We start from the raw sequence: 18241 nt of genomic DNA on the forward strand, positions 1-18241 counted from the left end.
CACCCTTCACTCCCAGTCTGAGTGTGGACAAAGCAAAGCAAAGCCCCCAGCACAATCTTGTCCTTTTTTTGGTATATTATTAGATGCATTAATAAGTCAGCAAAGGCTGAAGATGGTTTAGTGGCTCACACTGTAGCAAAGCTAAATCCTATAAGCCTGAACAAACATTAGTAGAACCTAAAAATGTTTTTTTAATATTTTATTTATTTATTTTATTTATTTATTTATTTATTTATTTTTGTGGTACGCGGGCCTCTCACCGCTGTGGCATCTCCCGTTGCGGAGCACAGGCTCTGGACGCGCAGGCTCAGCGGCCATGGCTCACGGGCCCAGCTGCTCCGCGGCATGTGGGATCTTCCCGGTCCGGGGCACGAACCCGTGTCCTCTGCATCGGCAGGTGGACTCTCAATCATTGCGCCACCAGGGAAGCCCTAATATTTTATTTTAGTAAGCACTAGACAAATGATTATGCCATCTAACACCCCTACCTGTTTAATGCTGGCTTTCGGTGCCTCCCTCTTGGTAATTTTGCAGCTTGGTGCTGTGGGAGGTTTGTAGTGCTCTCCCTCAGTCAGGAGCTGGCAAAAGAGCAGGGCTTATAAATGCAGAACGTTCATTCCTCTCCCACAAACTAAATGATCACGTCCTTGAAGAGTCTCATCTCTGCTGGACCACCAACGCGGATGTGCATGTGAAAACATTAAGGTCTGGGAGGGGATGGGGGGCGTGTGCTGACACACGCTGCATCCTCGCTCAGGAGGTTGAATCAGAATGTTTCATGTGGTTTAGATGGCATCATGGAGAGGAGGATGCTAATTAGGAAAAGTGACAAAAGATGTTAATTTCTCCTAGTTCTATGTATCTCATTGGCAATTTATGGAAACGATCTTCATCATCAGAACTGTTTTTTTTTTTAATTTTAGGCTTTCTTTATGTGGATCAGGGACTTCCCTTTTCACTAATGAATAGAATGCCTTATAGGAGAATAAAATTCTGGAACCATGTATGGTGGCAGATGTTAACTTATTGTGGTGATCATTTCACAATATAAACAAATATGGAATCATTATATTTTTGACCTGAAACTAATAAAATGTATGTCAATTACACCTCAATGGGGAAAAAAAATGCCCTGTAAGGAGTACTGAAATATTTAATAAAAATCTTTAGGAGCAAAAAGACAATATTTTTATGAGTTGTGGCTCATGGTAAGATAAAGATTCTTTTAATTAATTGGCATGTTTACCTATATTTGCCTATATGCACATCAGCATATTGTCATAGTTGGCTCACCATTCGTATGGTAGACATAAACTAAGGTTTGAGCGATTTAAAAATGCTTACCTCTTGCAGCCTAGCCTATATTTGGGGGGCCAAGAAGACATGGGAAGAGGTAATTGTAATGCAAGCTGCTGAGAGGTGTTTGGGAGGGGAGGGTGCTGTTTCTGAAACGGCTGACTGAGGTCCCTCTCATCTCCCACCATGGGATTCCCATCCCTCATTGCTATCTTCCATGCAGGATGGCACGTATGGGCTGAACTGTGCCGAGCGCTGTGACTGCAGCCATGCGGATGGCTGCCACCCCACCACGGGCCATTGCCGCTGCCTCCCCGGATGGTCAGGTGAGAACCAAGGGCCACTAGTTGAAATGGGAAACACACCAACTTGTGCCTAGCGCTGTTCCTTGCTACTTCAGAGAAACATGCATAGGTCAACTTTTCAGAAAAAAAATGAAAATATGGTAAAGTCTCCAGGAAGCGGACAAATTTTTACCCAAGAAATATTACACCTATGCCTAATTAATCTGTAATCCAGGGATGACTTTTTGTTGAATCAGGCAAGGGCAGTTCTCTTGAACCTTCTAGTATGGATGTTACAGAAAAACCTGAACGAACTTTTTGACCAACTCAATACAGCTATCAGAATTCATGTCATCAAGAGGGGAACATTGTGAATTGCTGTGAAGAGTTTAGCAAGACCTCTGTGATATTTTTGAGCATTGAGGAAAGAATGATTGAAATAAACCATAAGAAAATAAGTTCACCTCAGTGAGGCAAAACTATTAAATAGTTTTATGGTTAATATGCAAATATTAAAATATTTATTACTAGAAATATTTCTTACAATAATATTTGTCTTGAAAATTCATAGTATGATTGAGGACAAATTTTCTAACCACAAGGTAGAAGTTTCTCCTTATTTATATGGCTTCTTGGTTTCAGCCAGGAAGTTTATCAAACCAATAGTGGTCTTGGGAGAAGAACCATGTTTTTGCTTAGGATATATAGACTTGGGAGATGGCACTAAATGCCCAAGCAAATTGGGATCTTGCTCTTCTTTTTCATACATCAATTCAAGGGTGTTCTAAGAAGACAAAAGAAGCCAAAAAATAGAATTTTAAACACTTATTAAGAAAAATTAGTAATGGGAATGCAATAGGAAAGTTATCGGATATTGGAAAGAATGAACTGAATATACTGATGAACATTTCTTCTGTAAGTAAATTGAAATGTTAAATACTGATTGCCAACTTAGAGTGAAATCCTGTTAAACTGGAGACAGGATTAGAGGTAGATAAATGAACCAAAACTTTTGTTTAAAATTATATTCTCATTGGAAGTCATTTGTGTGTGCTTTTGTATATATTTGTATCTAAATATATTTATATATATATATTTAGAGAAGAGAGAGGGATTTGTCAGACAGAGCTGTTTCCATATTGGTGATTCTTCAGTATCCTCCAGAATAGTTTTTTAACTTGTCCTCTAAAAGATAAATTGATAGTGGGCTTCCCTGGTGGCACAGTGGTTGAGAATCCGCCTGCCGATGCAGGGGACGCAGGTTCGTGCCCCGGACCGGGAAGATCCCACATGCCGCGGAGCGGCTGGGCCCGTGAACCATGGCCGCTGAGCCTGTGCGTCCGGAGCCTTTGCTCCGCAATGGGAGAGGCCACAACAGTGAGAGGCCCGCGTACCAAAAAAAAAAAAAAAAAAAAGATAAATTGATAGTAACAAGCCCAGTATTCTCTTCAGTGATGGTTCATATTTTCAGAAGATGGGTCTTTCAGAGAAGACTCTTATGCCTCCATACCAGAGTTGTCATGTTGAGGAAATTATGGAGTGGCCTTACCTTTTAGCAAAAATGCACACAAAGACGACTCTAGAGAAATAATAATAAGTAATGCTTATTGAACGCTTACTGCAGGCTTACAACTCTATGAGGTAGAAAATATTATTTTCTCCTTTTTACAGACGAGGAAACTGAGGCAAAGAGAAGTTAAGTGGCCTGACCCAGAGTCCCAGAGTCAGTAAACATAAGAAATGGAATTTGCACCAATGCTGTCCCACCATGTAGCCAGCTCTCTTAACTTTTACACTCTACTGCCATGCGTGGACTTAGTCCAAGAGGTGCTGGGGGGAGAGGAAAGTTACGCTGAGATTTATTTTTAGCATGGATGAAGACTTCTGAGAATTATATGAGAGGACCATGGTGCTCAGTGCTGATAACTAGCAACCTTTTTATAGATAGATAGGTAGGTAGGTAGGTAGATAGATAGATAGACTCACATATCATAGAATTCACCTATTTAAAGTGTAGAATTCAGTTGTTTTTAGTGTATTCAAACAATTGTACTGCCATTACCACTATCAATTTTAGAAGATCTTCATTACCACCCCACAACAAAAACCCTATTAGTACTTATTAGCAGTCATTCTCCATTTACTCCCAACTCACCTCCCACCCCCTTCTCTCTACTCTAGGCAACCACTAATCTACTTTCTGTTTCTGTAAACTTGCTTATTCTGGATATTGTATAGATTCATATTATATGTGGTATTTTGTAACTGGATTCCTTCTCTTGGCATATGTTTTTAAGGTTCATCCATATTGGAGCATATATCAATACTTCATTCCTTTTGACTGGCAAATAATATTCCATTGTGTGGATAGGCAACATTTTATTTACCCATTCATCAGTTGATAGACATTTGGGGTGTTTCCAACTTTTTGGCTATTATGAAAAATACTGTTATGAACATTCTTGTACAATTTTTGTGTGGATGTGTATATTTTAGGTATACACTTAGGCAATTGCTGGGTTGTATGGTAACTCTAAGTTTAACCTTTTTAAGAACTACTGCACTTGTTTTCCATAGCATCTGTACCATTTTGCATTCTTACCAGCAGTGTATGAAGTTTCCATATCCTCATCACACTTGTTATTATCTTTTTGATTATAGCCATCCTGATGGTTGTGAAATCTAATCTCATTGTGTTTTTGATTTGCATTCCCTTAATAAGCAATGTTGAGCATCTTTTCATGTATTTATTGGCCATCTGTATATCTTCTTTGTAGAAATATCTCTTCAGATACTTTGCTCATTTTTTAACTTGGGTTATTTGTCTTTTTATTATTGAGTTGTAATATCTCTTTATATATTCTAGCTCTATGTCCCTTTTCAGATATATAATTTGCAAACATTTTCCCTCTGTGATTATTTTTTCACTTTCTTGATGGTGTCTTTTTTGTTTGTTTGTTTTTTGTTTTTTGTGTGTTATGCGGGCCTCTCCCGTTGTGGAGCACAGGCTCCGGATGTGCAAGCTCAGCAGCCATGGCTCACGGGCCCAGCCACTCCATGGCATGTGGGATCTTCCCGGACCGGGGCACGAACCCGTGTCCCCTGCATCAGCAGGCGGACTCTCAACCACTGCACCACCAGGGAAGCCCTTGATGGTGTCTTTTGCCACAGAAAAGTTTTTATATTTATAAAGTTCAGTTTATTTATTTTTTTCTTTTGTTGCTTGTACTTTTGGTATCAAATCTAAGAAACCATTGCCTAATCCTAGATAGCAGTGATTTATGCCTGAGTATTCTTCTAAGCATTTTATAATTTTAGCTTTTACATTCTGGTCTTTGATACATTTTGAGTTTGTTTCTATATATGGTATGAGGTAGGGGTCCAAATTTATTCATTTGTATGTCAGTATCCTGTTGTCCTAGCACCATTTGTTGAGAAGAACATTCTTTCTCCCACTGTATTGTCTTGATATCCTTGTCAGAAAGCAATTTACCATAAATGTGACAGCATTTATTTCTGGACTCTCATTTCTATTCCATTGATATATATGCCTATCCTTATGTCAGTAACATACTCTTTTGATTGCTGTAGCTTTGTAGAAAGTTTTAAAATTGAGACATGTGAGTCTTCCAACTTTGGTCTTCTTTATCCAGATTGTTTGGCTATCCTGGGTCCTTTGAATTTCCATATATATTTTAGGATCAGCATATTAACTTCCACAAAGAAACAAGGTGTAAAATTAAAGAGGATTGAATAAATAGATCCATGAGAGTAATATTGCCAACTTATCAATATTGTCTTCAGATCCTTGAATGTAGGAGGCCAATAGTAACCTCTACAGTGGTGTCTCTCAGCCCTTTGGAATTTGTTGAGAGCTTCTTTGGCTTCTAGCAGGAGTAAACTGAGAAAAACTGTAGTGTGCTTGATTTCTAGTGTTTGAGAGCTACCTTGGGAAACAGGTCAAGGCTTGAGTAATAGACTTTATTTTCTCCCAGTAGGAGCTACCCACAGAAACAAGGACTCCCTAGCCCTCTAATTCCTCCTTGACTTGCAAAGGCTGAGATAACTGACTTCCCAATGTGAAATTCCACCTTCCCATGTTTCTGTTTGGCTCTTAATTACTAAATGTTAAAACTACATCCCTCCAGGGATTAAACCAGATTTTGTGACTTCACAGCGTTCTTGAAGTTCTCAAATGTAGTGACCAGTACTAAGTTCTGAAAGACCACAGTGAAGCAAATAGCATTTTATCCCCCTGGCAAATTCAGAACTTAACTAACAGAGAAGTCACATCATTTGTTTTGGGCCATACTCCACCAAATCTACTTTTGTCTTATGAATATAGAGGAAATGTGAGATGTTCCTGAACACACCAGTCATTGATCAAGTCATTGGATCAAGTCATGGATCAGTCATTGATCCACCTGCTTTGATGATTTAGAACCAGCCTGTGAAAAGCATGCGCTAGTATACATGAGAAAAGCAGGAGATATGATTTGGCCTGAAGCCAGCAAGAAAATGTGTTAGTTGCATTCCATAGTCTGGGTCATGGGGTAAGACAAATGATCCCATCTGGCCTTAGACCTGTGGAGCTCCTGTGGGGATGCAGTGGGTTTGTCACACAACATGATCTTGTAATCCTCTGTCCATCTGTGACTGGTCTGCTTCTCCAAAGGGGAGGAAGTTTTGCTGCTTCATTTGTTCTATCACTTGTTGCCCACCATCTCTTTGCTTCATGGCTCCAATGTCTAATTCCTGTGCGTCTTCTGCATGGGCTGTTGGTCTGTAAGTATCTAAGACTGCTGGGAGACATTTTTTAGAGCAGTCATCCCCTGCACTCAACAGAACACACTTGTATAAGCAAACATATGTAGAGGAAAACAAAGTTCCTGAAAGTTCTGAAAAACACCCTACAGTTGGATCAAGAATTGGCTTATTTTTCTAAAAGGAAAGAAGAGTAGACTGTATTATGTACACAGAACACCATTTCATTGTCAAAACTGGGTAGACTCATCATTTTTCATTACATACTTGTTTTGAGTAAGTACCTCATAAGGACATTTCAAAATATGAAGAAAGCTTTGCTTTTCCTTTAGATATCAGGTTTGGGGCAAAATAAGTAACCTTAGTCCAGGGAAGCAAGTGATTCTGTTTCCTTCCTCCTTATTGTGGAGATTGCTCTAGGTGAAATGTTGAGAATTGCTGGAGAGGGTAGCAAGTATGTGGGATGACAGTGAGGCTTTTGTGAAGGAATCAATGAAATCTAACACAAGGACCTGGGCTCTTCCCTCGACCAAATCATCAAGATACTGTAGTAGCACCAAATGTGCTCAGCCGCTGACGATGGGGAGAGGCTGATCTGGCCTAGGAGTATGGAGCCAGAAAGGAGGGTCAAGAGACCTTTATCCCTCTTTGCAAAGAAACTGACATACCCACATTGAGGAAGTCAGGCACTGACATGATATACCGAGGAAGTCAGCTTGCTTTCTCACCGAGGGGCTCATCACAATCCATGTAACTTCACTCTCTTTTCTAATGTTTGATGGTCTTTTTTCTTAAAGGAAACAAGACTCATTTATTTCTACTATAATTGATAGTCCCATTTTTACCTGGTCATAAAATAAGTTTTCAAAATGTACTACCATAAATATTAACCAAAAGTTGCATCTGACATCCCAGATACTATTTCCAAAAGAAATGTAGCATTTTTCAAAAGAAGAGACATGCACTTTTATTATATGTTGTTAATTAAAACCTTAATTTATTGATGTGTTTAGCCAATAGGTTACTTTATCAAACAGAGGCAGATTGCATTTTAAAAAAATGGGAAAAAATGCAACATCAACAAGATATAGGCTGTGTCCTGGGCTCCTTCTCCTACACCTCTGCTACACACACACACACACACACACACACACACACACACACACACAGTCTAATAAAATGAGACTGACTCTTCAAAATCATTTTTCTGAAATTCCAGGTGTCAGTGAAATAATTAGGTGTGTGTGTGTTTGTGTATGTGTGTTTCCAGAGTAGTGGAGTAGTATGCTTTATAAAGTTTTTCCCCAAAACAGTAGAAACACACTGATGTTTTTTTTTCCTTCCTTTCTGCTCTGACTTCAGTCAGCCAGATCACCTCTTTGCTGAGTGTTACAGCTAATCAAGATTTCATTCCAGCTGTCTGGGAGGATATGCCGTCTCCAGGCTGGTTCCAGACCCTGGCTAAGATCACTGTCACCTGGGAACTCCTTTAACTCATATATTCCTAATCCCCACTTCATACCTACTAAATGACAATCTGGAGGGTGCGTGAGGAGGAGGAGGATGGAGCCATTGCCAGCCCATAAAGTACCGTTCAGACAAATTTGGAAAAGGTTTGGAATTCTCTCAGGATGTGCTTCTTGGTGGTAGAATGCAACAAGATGGATTTCTGCTCTAACTTAGCCCGTTAGCCAGGGACTCTTGTGCAGTGTACAACCTGCACAACCTTACTTGTTGGCCCTGTCTGTTATTTAAAAAGTTACCCCGGTAATTGCAGGGACAATTACCCATCTGTGGGTTGGCTTCTGCTCTACCTCGCTACTCTAGTGATTGAAGAGGTTGGAGTCCAAGGGAGCATTTCTGCGACAGAAAACCTCATAGCCAGTGGCAAAAGACTAGAGGAGGCTTAGAGATACATTTATTCCAGAACAAAAAAGTTAAATGCCAAACTGAGAGAAAAGAGATTAAGATGCCAAAGCAAAGTCTAGGAGTCTTAGGAGAGAGAGTGGGACTAGCAAGGCTTGGATAATGATGAGGAGGGGAAAGGAGAGTAGGAAGAGAGGTGGGGTGCTCGTCTGAGCCCAGAAAGGAAGGGGGGCACTGGAAAGAGGAAACACTGCAGGCAACTTCATGAGAAGAGGCCAGCTTTTCTACGCTTCCCAGCAAGCAGAACCAGGCCTGCAGTGGTCCCAGCACCTCTCCAGAAGGACAGCCCCCCTGTCTAAGTTTCCACACACACACCGAGTTTGACCAGCTGAACAAGGGAGCTGCTGCTTCAGACACTGATCGGAGATGCCTGAATTGTCATAGTAAAGGAAGACCCACCTTTCTTTGTCAAGTGACATAGAAGTACAAATTCAAGTGCACATGAGTTTTAATCAACGTGCTTTGCATCCAGTCAGCCACAAGTGCAAATGACTCATTTGACCCTTTAAGATATTGGGGCAGGAGGGTGGGAAATGTGTAGCACATGCATATGTCTGTCTGTCACATGGTCTTGTGGGAGGGAGTAATTTAAAAGCAGAACATGGGGTCCCTAAAGTGAGGGTGGAGGGAGGGGCTCGCCCTCCCAAAAGAAAGGCTGTTGTAAAAGCCAAGCTTCCAGATCCCTAATCTGCCTGGCATTCTGTTCCATTTGCTTTTATCTGGACCCGGACTAAGGCAGGCCATGATCTCTGGTGTTTTGTGTTGCCACTGCAAATACAAACATCTCTGATTTACATTATTTATTTATCAAGATTTTTTTTTTCAACTTGGCTACCAATATAGCAGTTCCTTCTTCCTTTAACATTTATGGTATTGAAAGAGAAAATTTTGTTTTAACAACCATTTATTGAGTATCTCCACGTTGTATGCAACCACAGTGCTTCGGTGCTAGGAACAGGAAGATAAGGTGGCACCGGCTCCTGGCCGGCAGGAAGACACTCATGACTCTCAGGGAAGGCATTGTGTGGGCTGAGGTAGATAGGCCAGGGAGTCACTTGTCTACACTGCCATACGCCTCTGCTTCAGGTGTCTGGAGGATTAGAAAAGCAGAGACAATGTTATGACTAAATAATTTAGTTCCTCTCTCCTATAATCACCAGGCCCAGTGATTATTAACAAATCTCACTCTTTGCTCTCATAGATATTTAGTAGCTCGTTGCTCGGGAACAAGACATCGAATCAAAATCTTTTCCTTCATTCATTAACACCCCAAATATTGCAATACTTGTATAAGGAATATAAACAATTAAGCAAGACAAGGAGTTTGGGTTAGATCTCTGAGAGGGGAAATAATGACACCCCAGATGATTTATTTACTGCATTCATGCAATCACAAATGCCTAGTGAATGCTGATTTCACATGGAGGCCGTGGGCATAATGCATCAGGCATTAAATGCACGAACATTTCTTTAGAGCTGCTTAGCTGAAGTTTATCACGATCACTCAGCCATTGCCTAGCAACTTGTGAAGGCTATCAAAGAGCTCTTTGTCCTCAGTCCTGGCAAAAACAGTCCCGCACAGACCTCCTTATCAGTGTTAGAACATTTGTCAGGAAAAAATGCTTCCATTGAACTAGAGAGTCCTGCAAATTTAAAGATATCCCCTTCCGATTTTGTCCCTTCTTCCAAATAGTGTAGGAAGTTGTTTCCTGAAGTAACTCGTATTAAAACCTCTATCTGTACTTTGATAAACATTCCAAAAGAATTTCCTTAAGATGTCCCATAATTCTTCTATTGCTTTATAATCTGGACTAACATTTAAAATCACAGACCTGAGCTCATCAAAGTCTGTCTCGTCCAAAATAAGCAGGGCAGACATTTCCACCCCCTTAGCTGGGAAGAGTCCCTCATTTTAGGTACACAAAACATTAACATGTTGGGCTTCCTGGTTTGAGTGCACTTCTCGTAACGTCTTCAGAGAAGCAAAGAATGATATGATTGCTCCATACAGTTGGAAAATGGTTCTGAATATTATGTTGAAAAAAGGAACTGTGCTTATTGACTCATTCAACAAACATTTATTTAACACCCTCCATGTGCTGGGCACTGCAGTGAACAAAAGCAGGCATAATCCGTCTCTCCCTCACAGAGCTGCCAGAATTCCTAAACTGCCCTGGATAGAATATGGGTGGGGGAATGGTCTTTCATCTGCATTCTCTCCTGCACCTCTGTGGAATTCATCTTGCCCCCAGATGCCATTGATTTCATTCAAGACCTTGTCATATTTATCACTTTTTACTTGGGTAACCCAAAAGAGCCACCTGACATGTCTTCTTTCTTCCAGGCTCATCGTCTTCAAACCATCATCTTCCCTCCTACAAAGCACAGATCTAACTATGCCTTTCTCCTACTTAATTGTCCATCTGGTCCCTGTTAACACCACGAGGAAGCTCATACTCCACAGCATGGCATCCTTGGCTCTTCTCTGTGTGACCACTGCCTGCTGCCCCATTGCCTTTCCTGCTTTTCCCAGCACCAATTTCAGCTGTCCCCAACACTTGTGATTTCTGAAGGATAGACACATACTTCTTAGGGCGTGAACCTTGCACCCACCATTCTGTTAGCCTGGGACCCTCCTCCACCTTCACAAGCTAACTCCTTCCCTAATCATGATCCCCAGACAGGGTTGGATATGCCTATTCTGGGGTCATTATCACTCTAGAATTGGAGGTCTTTCTTAGAGAACCTTTCACGAGCAATCCAGCAGTTTCTATACCCCTTGAATGTTTATTGAGCTGAATTCTCTTTTCTGTCTTTGACAAACAAGGTAAGAAAAAGATGTCTAATAGCACTCCAGCAAGGTTGGCAAAGAGTAGGATGAGAACAATGGAAATAATTAAGGAAGAAAACACATACACAAATACACACAAAAAAAACACACAGCCCCCCCCCTCCAAAAAAAAATGGTTAAAGCAAACTTACAATTCCCTATCCTGGAGAAAGTTTCATTGCGGGGTTAGCCCTATATGGAGGTCACATCAGTGACCGTATACCAAGTATGACCTAGAGAAGCACTTACCCCAGTACTACCTCCTGAATTTCAGTCAGCCTCACTGCCTGAAATTCCACAGCTAGAGATTTATTTCTTAGGCTTCTAACATGTATGCTGTCTTAAAATACTAATATTTTCTAGAGAAGATAACACCTCAGCAATAATACATTTATCTTATCTTTTTCTGACTGTAAGATGAAACAAAAGATAACAAACAGGAGGGCGCAGAAGTCCAGAGGGGAGTAATATAGCAATAGGAGAAAATGGTGCAGTGAGAGGAAAAAAGACTGCTTCATGCTTTTTTTCCTGGAGTTGCCCCTTGACTGAAACATGCTTTATATTTGTCTCCAAATAGATTTGGCATTAATATCTGCAAATTGATGACTCATTTTTACTAGTGATAGAGGAGAAAAAAAAAAGGAATTTTTAAAGGGAGTTGGTAATAGAATTGTTATAATTTACTTGCCAAGGAAAGACTTCTTTGCAGCCCTAAAATAAAAGTTGTTTAAATGTAAGCTTGGTTCTGTTGAAATATGCTCATATGATTGGAGACAGAAGGCTTGATAGATGATCTCTAGAATTCCCTGTGATTCTCTGGAAATGAAATGATGGGTAAATCATGTGAAAAAAGGCTTATCTTTGCAATGGAGCCTTGTTACTTCTATGAAAATTACCTCGATAAAGTTGATTGTAACTGGTGGTTATGTTAACCAGCTGGACAAACCTACTAGAGAAGAGGCAACAGATACGAAATAAAGGATCACTTTATTCTGATTAGCCAATCTGCCCTGGCATCATTTTTCTTGACATGCTTTGATTGAGAATGTGCTAATTAATACATAAATCATGATAATCTCTAATGTGAAAAAGCAGCATATGCTTTTTGATCTAAAGTGTATTCCATCCTAACTGCATTTATTGTCATGTAGAGATTTGGTAAGTAGTTGATAAACGAAATCACCATAAATGGCTAAATCTCCACCTCCCGCAAACTCCTATCCCACTAAAAAAGTGTCAAAAATCAGGACTAATTTTCAGGATGATTTTCAGATTAACCAGATAATCATTCAGCTTCCACTTCTTTAAAATCCTAACTCAGATTTGCCTGGGTAGCTCCAGACCAAAATGGCCAGGGTCATCTGGATCTCTATGAAGCAGGTGTCCCATATTAGCTGCTGCTATATAGGAGTCCTGGCTCACCATCAGAGCTCAGGACTTGAACTTGAATAGAGAGTGAAGCCTGTAGCGGGTTACCTTTATGGGTACTTCTTTCAAATTTGGAAAACAAACTTTAGATTTGCAGCCTCTTTCAAAGTGGTTTGCTCCTCAATCCATTTGATGCTTCTGCCTAGTAGAGCTATGAGTCAAAACACCAGCTAAGGCTCTGGGGCAGCTTTAGCACACTTGGGGAGCATAGCATTTGCAATTCCATCTCAGTTTTTCGAAAGAGATTTGAAAGAAAGATCAAATATTTGTGACCTCAAGAAAGAAAATATCACAGTAGGCCAAAATTCCACATTTTATTTTATGGGGAACACTTAAACCCCAATTGGCTTCTAACAGGCCTGCTTGCCTTTCTTCAGCCAGCAGCCAAGCTAAAATAACAGTCTGTTGTAAGTTCAAGTGAAACACAATGAGGTCTGTGCTTTTTCATGCCTACTTAACAGCCTGTACCATGCAGAAGACTTTCAGATGGAGAAAAACAGGAACAGTCAAAAGTGGAGTTATTGCAGCAGAAATGACTGGCCACCAATTAGCAACGTTCACTTTATGGTTTGGGGCTGCTTCTGTGTTAAGGTTTGGGCCATGGTAACTTTTCTTCTAATCAATTTAGGAGCAAAAACTTTAATACAAAACAGGGCCTTGTCAGCCTCCTTGGTGCGGGCGGAGTTCATGTTCTGGAATCGTCAGAGTGGGAGTGGGCTTGTTCCTACTGTGTTTTCACTTGGTCTGAGGCCAGCAGTCGCCAGTTCACTCCTAATTATAACTCATTCTTCTTGCCTCTCCATACAAGGAGCATTTCTTTGAGTTGTGAAGTATTCTGATTTACGAGAAAGAGCCCCCTGTGGCATTTTGCATACAGATTTACAAAAGAAACTTCCATTTATTTCAAATAAAACCTGGTTTTATTTTTATTTTTTGCAACTTTGGATTTTCTTTGTTTGCTTTAGGCATTTGTTCACTCGAAACTGACTCTAAAGTTTCTCTGTTTCCAGATTGAGAGTTAAACACCTGCATATGGGTTCATAATAATCAATAGCTTAGACAACAGCTATGAATAACATCATTTGTGATATTCTGCCTGTGTCTGCCCAATGGCAGATTAAATGTTTGAAGAGGAATTTGGTGGCACAGATTAGTATATCTTTCTATCTTGTACACTGTATTTTCAAAATACTTTAAGACTGTGTTTGTTTGCTCCAGGGGAAGATTTTCTGTACGTAACACAATTTAACCACCTTTTGCTTCACCTTATGTTTTTACATTTTGTCAATTTCTCCATAAAAACAAAGACTGGGGAAGGGAGGAAGTTGCTGGAGGCTAAAGGATATAGTATTTTTGATAAATTTTGCCTTCAATAGACAGAGCCCTTGGGCTTCTCCTCTGCTCTCTCCTCCTAAAGAAGAAAAATCAGTATAACAAAGATGTTCTACTCCTTCTCCTTTATGACACCACAGAAAACTGTTCTGGGATTATTTTAATGTTATGACAATATGATATATGATCCAATATAATGATGTACTGATGTGTATAAGTGGATTTTAAGCCTTGTATCATCCCCACTCACTGCTGTCCGTGATACCTCAGAGTCAATATGGTGACCTTGGTCCTTGTCTCTGACTTAGCATCCCAGGCGCCTGCCCCAAACGTCTTCTCACTCAGCCTCGTCCGTGTGCCTTGTTTCAGGTGTCCACTGTGACAGCGTGTGTGCTGAGGGACGCTGGGGCCCCAACTGCTCCCTGCCCTGCTACTGTAAAAACGGGGCCTCGTGCTCCCCTGACGACGGCATCTGTGAGTGTGCACCAGGGTTCCGAGGCACCACTTGTCAGAGAAGTAAGTGTCTCGTTAGATGGCAGTTTCCATCTTCCCTTCTCAGATTGCCGTGTACATAATCCTGATCTCTGTCCCACGCCTCAATTCATAGAAGTGTTCTGCTGCAGTCGAGGGCAGGGGAGAGTGGCGTAGGTCACCCTGTCCTTTGCAGAGCTGTCCTCACTCGATAGCCCTTCCCCAAAAGCTTCATTCTTTCCAACCTTCAGGACTAACCTAACAGATGGGGCTTTAGCCATTCCTTCTCAGGAATGATTTCATTGCCTCGTGGGCATCATCATCAGTTTCTTGATGCTGCCTTAGATCTTGCAAATGGTGTTCCAGAAATCCATTGACCTGTAACTATTTTATTCAACCATTTTGGCATTGGCCTTACCTCAATTACCAGAAGTCAACATCAGCCAAACTTTGCAGCAAATCATACGTCCTTCTAGTAGTCTGAAAGCCAGTGCTCAGGGGAGAATAGGATTGCAGAGCTTAAAATGGGGGCTGATGACATTGGTCAATAGACTTTTTGAGTTAGGGAGTGATCCATAAGATTTCCCTCAATCTTTTAGTAAATGTAATCAAGAAAGGAATATATGACTAATTGTAAGATACATTATTCTATTTTTTTAATTATGATTTTTGCATTAAGGGTTCTATGCTGTCATTCTATACTTAAATCTAAATAATGTCTTGGGAAGAACCTAATTATAAAGCATTTTGCTTTTTCACTTTTCAATCACAGTCATTAACCTGGACCATTTTGAGGGGGAACGATCTTTTAATTCTGACTGTAGATCTATTTATTGCCAGAAATGGCTCTTAAAGAAAGGATTAATGTGTGGCTTGTAAGTATTTATTTGGGCCTTGTTAGTATTTAGAATTTTATTTCTTTAATTTATTTGCTCAAAAAAAATTCCTCAAGCCCCTGCTCTATGCCAAGCTTCGAGCTAATTGGGGCCATAAATGGGAAAATAAAGAGAACTAAGACATTTTGCCTGCCCTGAAGCAATTCAGAGTTTACTGGCTTCTTTTCGTTATTAAAGAGTGCCCTCGTTCCTTTTGTTGTTGTTTTATACTTGGAAAATTCTCAGTATCATTAAAAAGAATTTTTTTTTTTTTACCTCTAACTTGGACTAGATCCTTATGTGGAATAAGAGAGAAACACATCCCCAGGAAGATAACTATTTCCTTTCTGTTTTCAGTCTGCTCCCCTGGTTTTTATGGGCATCGCTGCAGCCAGACGTGTCCACAGTGTGTGCACAGCAGTGGACCCTGCCACCACATCACAGGCCTGTGTGACTGCTTGCCTGGCTTCACAGGCGCCCTCTGCAATGAAGGTAGGGTGCGCAGGCTTTGGGAGAAATACGTGGTGGTGAGCACGCCCCATGCAGCCTGTCCTCAGGCTTCCCAAAGGACACGTACGTCTTCAGCTAGCAGCTAGCGATGCCTTCTGGTATGCTGTGGCTGCAGCTTCTGTAAATATGACTTTGAGCTTTGGAAAAGCTGGCTTGCCAATCCAGCACAATCTCTTTATTCTCTGAGCTGTGCTACTTTTCAGTTTTAATTGGAAACAGCCTTCCATGAAAAATCAATATGAGGAAGGATTTTGACTCCCTGAGCAAGGAGCCAGGAAGATTTCTAGAAATGTGGTGATGTCTCCTGATTTGTGTTGCCTTACTGAGGGTCTTTGGCTTCAGATGTTTGTAAAAATGAGCTCATTCAGGATGAGGGATGCTCTTGAGTAAAGGCAGCTACCAAGTGGATGGCTGGGTTGATGACCTTTAAAGTCATTTCCTATCCTGAGTCTAGGGTTCTGTGAGATGAGATGTAATTGTGAGTTTCTGACCTATGATTTATTCACAGTGTGTCCCAGTGGCAGATTTGGGAAAAACTGTGCAGGAATTTGCACTTGTACCAACAATGGAACCTGTAACCCCATTGACAGATCTTGTCAGTGTTACCCAGGTTGGATCGGCAGTGACTGTTCTCAACGTAAGTCTTGTTTGGGAACAACTGATCAACCATTTATTTACATTTGTTTTCAAATTCTTTGGGATTGAAGTATGAGTATTTAAATAATCAAGAAAGACTATATGAATAATTATAAGATATGTTATTTTAATTTTTAAGTGGCTTTTTTCCCCTCAGTAAGAGTTCTATGCAGTGATCCCAAATTTAAATCCAACTCATGTCTTGGAAATAACTTAAATAGGTAGCACTTTGCTTATTCACTAAAGTGATTCTTCATTTGTAAAAAGAGGATCTTGTACTCAGAAAATCCATTCAAAAGTTCATTCCAGACTTCAAGTGTCAGCTATGATTTTTTCCTTGCTCTTGGGCAAAAATGGTACACACAATTATGGGAGAAAATTTTTTCATTTTTTTAATTACTTCATATTTATTTATTATCTTCTTGGGGCCATATTCCCTACTGGATAACCATATAAAAATTGTAAGTGTTTCTTCTTTTAAGTAGTTCTTGAATTGTTACTATGAATAAAAAGTACTTCTTTGGTATATCAAATCATTTTACCCCATAATTTTAAATGTTACTTCACAGATACTTTATCTGAGGTTCTGATTGCTCTTCAGTGGGTGATGACCCCTAATGATTTAGTTTGATTATTTTCCGCTTTGTCCAATTAAGAGTTTTTACAGTAAACCAAGTCTTACAAACAAATGGGAACCTTCACGCTTAAAACAAGCCTCTAGGGACAGCTCGAGAGTAGAGTGACACGTGCAGGTTTAGACATCACAGACGTGAATTATATGACCTTGGGTTCCTTAACTTCTGTCGAGTCACACCATCTTGCCCATATGGTCTCTGCTCAAATGTCCTCTCCTCAGAGAGGCCTTCCGTAAAGGAGTAGCCCCCATCATTCTTGTTCCCCTTTCCCTATTTTATTTTTTCTTATAGTCCTTACTGCCCTTATTTTTTTGGCCAGCTGGGTGGTTGTTTGGTTTGCCTGCCTCCCCTACTAAACTACAAGCTTTCAGGGGGTGGTCTGGACCTTGTCTTGTTCTCTGCTCTCTCCCCTGGGCCTAGAACAGTGCTGGGCATATATAGGTCTCAATGTGCGTTTGTTAAATAACTAAATCTGTAAATTTAGAATGATGTTTACTCTGCCCACCTTGCCCTGCAGTCTGTGTATGAACACCATGTCCGTCATGGTGGCTGCTGTCGCCATCAGCATTACCATCCGGAATTGAGACTGGTGTGGAGCATGGTCTTTCTCAGTCCTGATGCCCACTGCTGACCTGTCACATGCGAGGGGCTGTGTAAGGCGGGTGGGATCCTCTCTTTGGGGTACTGGCCTCAGGACTCTCACAGAGCTCTCCATGCATGCTGTGCTTTCAGCTTGCCCACCTGCTCACTGGGGTCCCAACTGCATCCACACGTGCAACTGCCACAACGGGGCCTTCTGCAGCGCCTACGACGGGGAATGCAAGTGTACTCCGGGCTGGACGGGGCTCTACTGCACTCAGAGTAAGTGGCATGCCTTCAGAGGCTCACCAAGGGGGGGCCCACCCCAGGGGACACGGCCCCACCCTAAACATGCATGAGCTGAGCTTCCCCAAGGTTCCTGGCATTGGAGGGTTTCATCACCCAGTGACCCTGAGACATCTAAATTCCTCTAGGCAGTTAAGAGATACCACGTTCCAGGTTTGCTGTCCCTGTGTCATATCAGGACACTGAGGCGGAGCGATGCTATAAGTGATGGTGTGCAGCTTCTTTCACTTCTCTCCTTTCACCAGGCCCTATTTACATGGCTCAGATTCCCTGTCATTTATTCTAGCAGCACAAAGGTCAGGATAAGTGGCAGTGATTAGAAAGGAAGTGAAGACAACAAACCTCACTGCCTGACCTAATGTGTGCTCC

The 18241-nt window shown here is 41.0% G+C and overlaps 1 protein-coding gene across 10 annotated transcripts in view; it reads left to right on the forward strand.

Annotated features, from left to right (window-relative positions):
* The window catches only part of MEGF10 (multiple EGF like domains 10), a 376760-nt gene that overhangs the window by 340370 nt on the left and 18149 nt on the right, over window positions 1-18241 (forward strand). For 8 of the 10 annotated variants that reach the window (XM_067031512.1, XM_067031510.1, XM_067031511.1 and 5 more), the window contains 5 exons: window positions 1520-1622; window positions 14230-14376; window positions 15564-15698; window positions 16225-16353; window positions 17720-17848. In XM_067031512.1, coding sequence (XP_066887613.1) covers window positions 1520-1622; window positions 14230-14376; window positions 15564-15698; window positions 16225-16353; window positions 17720-17848 — 643 coding nt within the window. Of the gene's footprint in view, window positions 1-1519; window positions 1623-4587; window positions 5093-14229; window positions 14377-15563; window positions 15699-16224; window positions 16354-17719; window positions 17849-18241 lie in introns of those variants that run through there. The other 2 variants (XM_067031517.1, XM_067031518.1) reach the window with 2 other exon arrangements.

This window comes from Kogia breviceps, chromosome 4 (assembly GCF_026419965.1).
Source record: "Kogia breviceps isolate mKogBre1 chromosome 4, mKogBre1 haplotype 1, whole genome shotgun sequence".
NCBI classification, from domain to species: Eukaryota; Metazoa; Chordata; class Mammalia; order Artiodactyla; family Physeteridae; genus Kogia; species Kogia breviceps.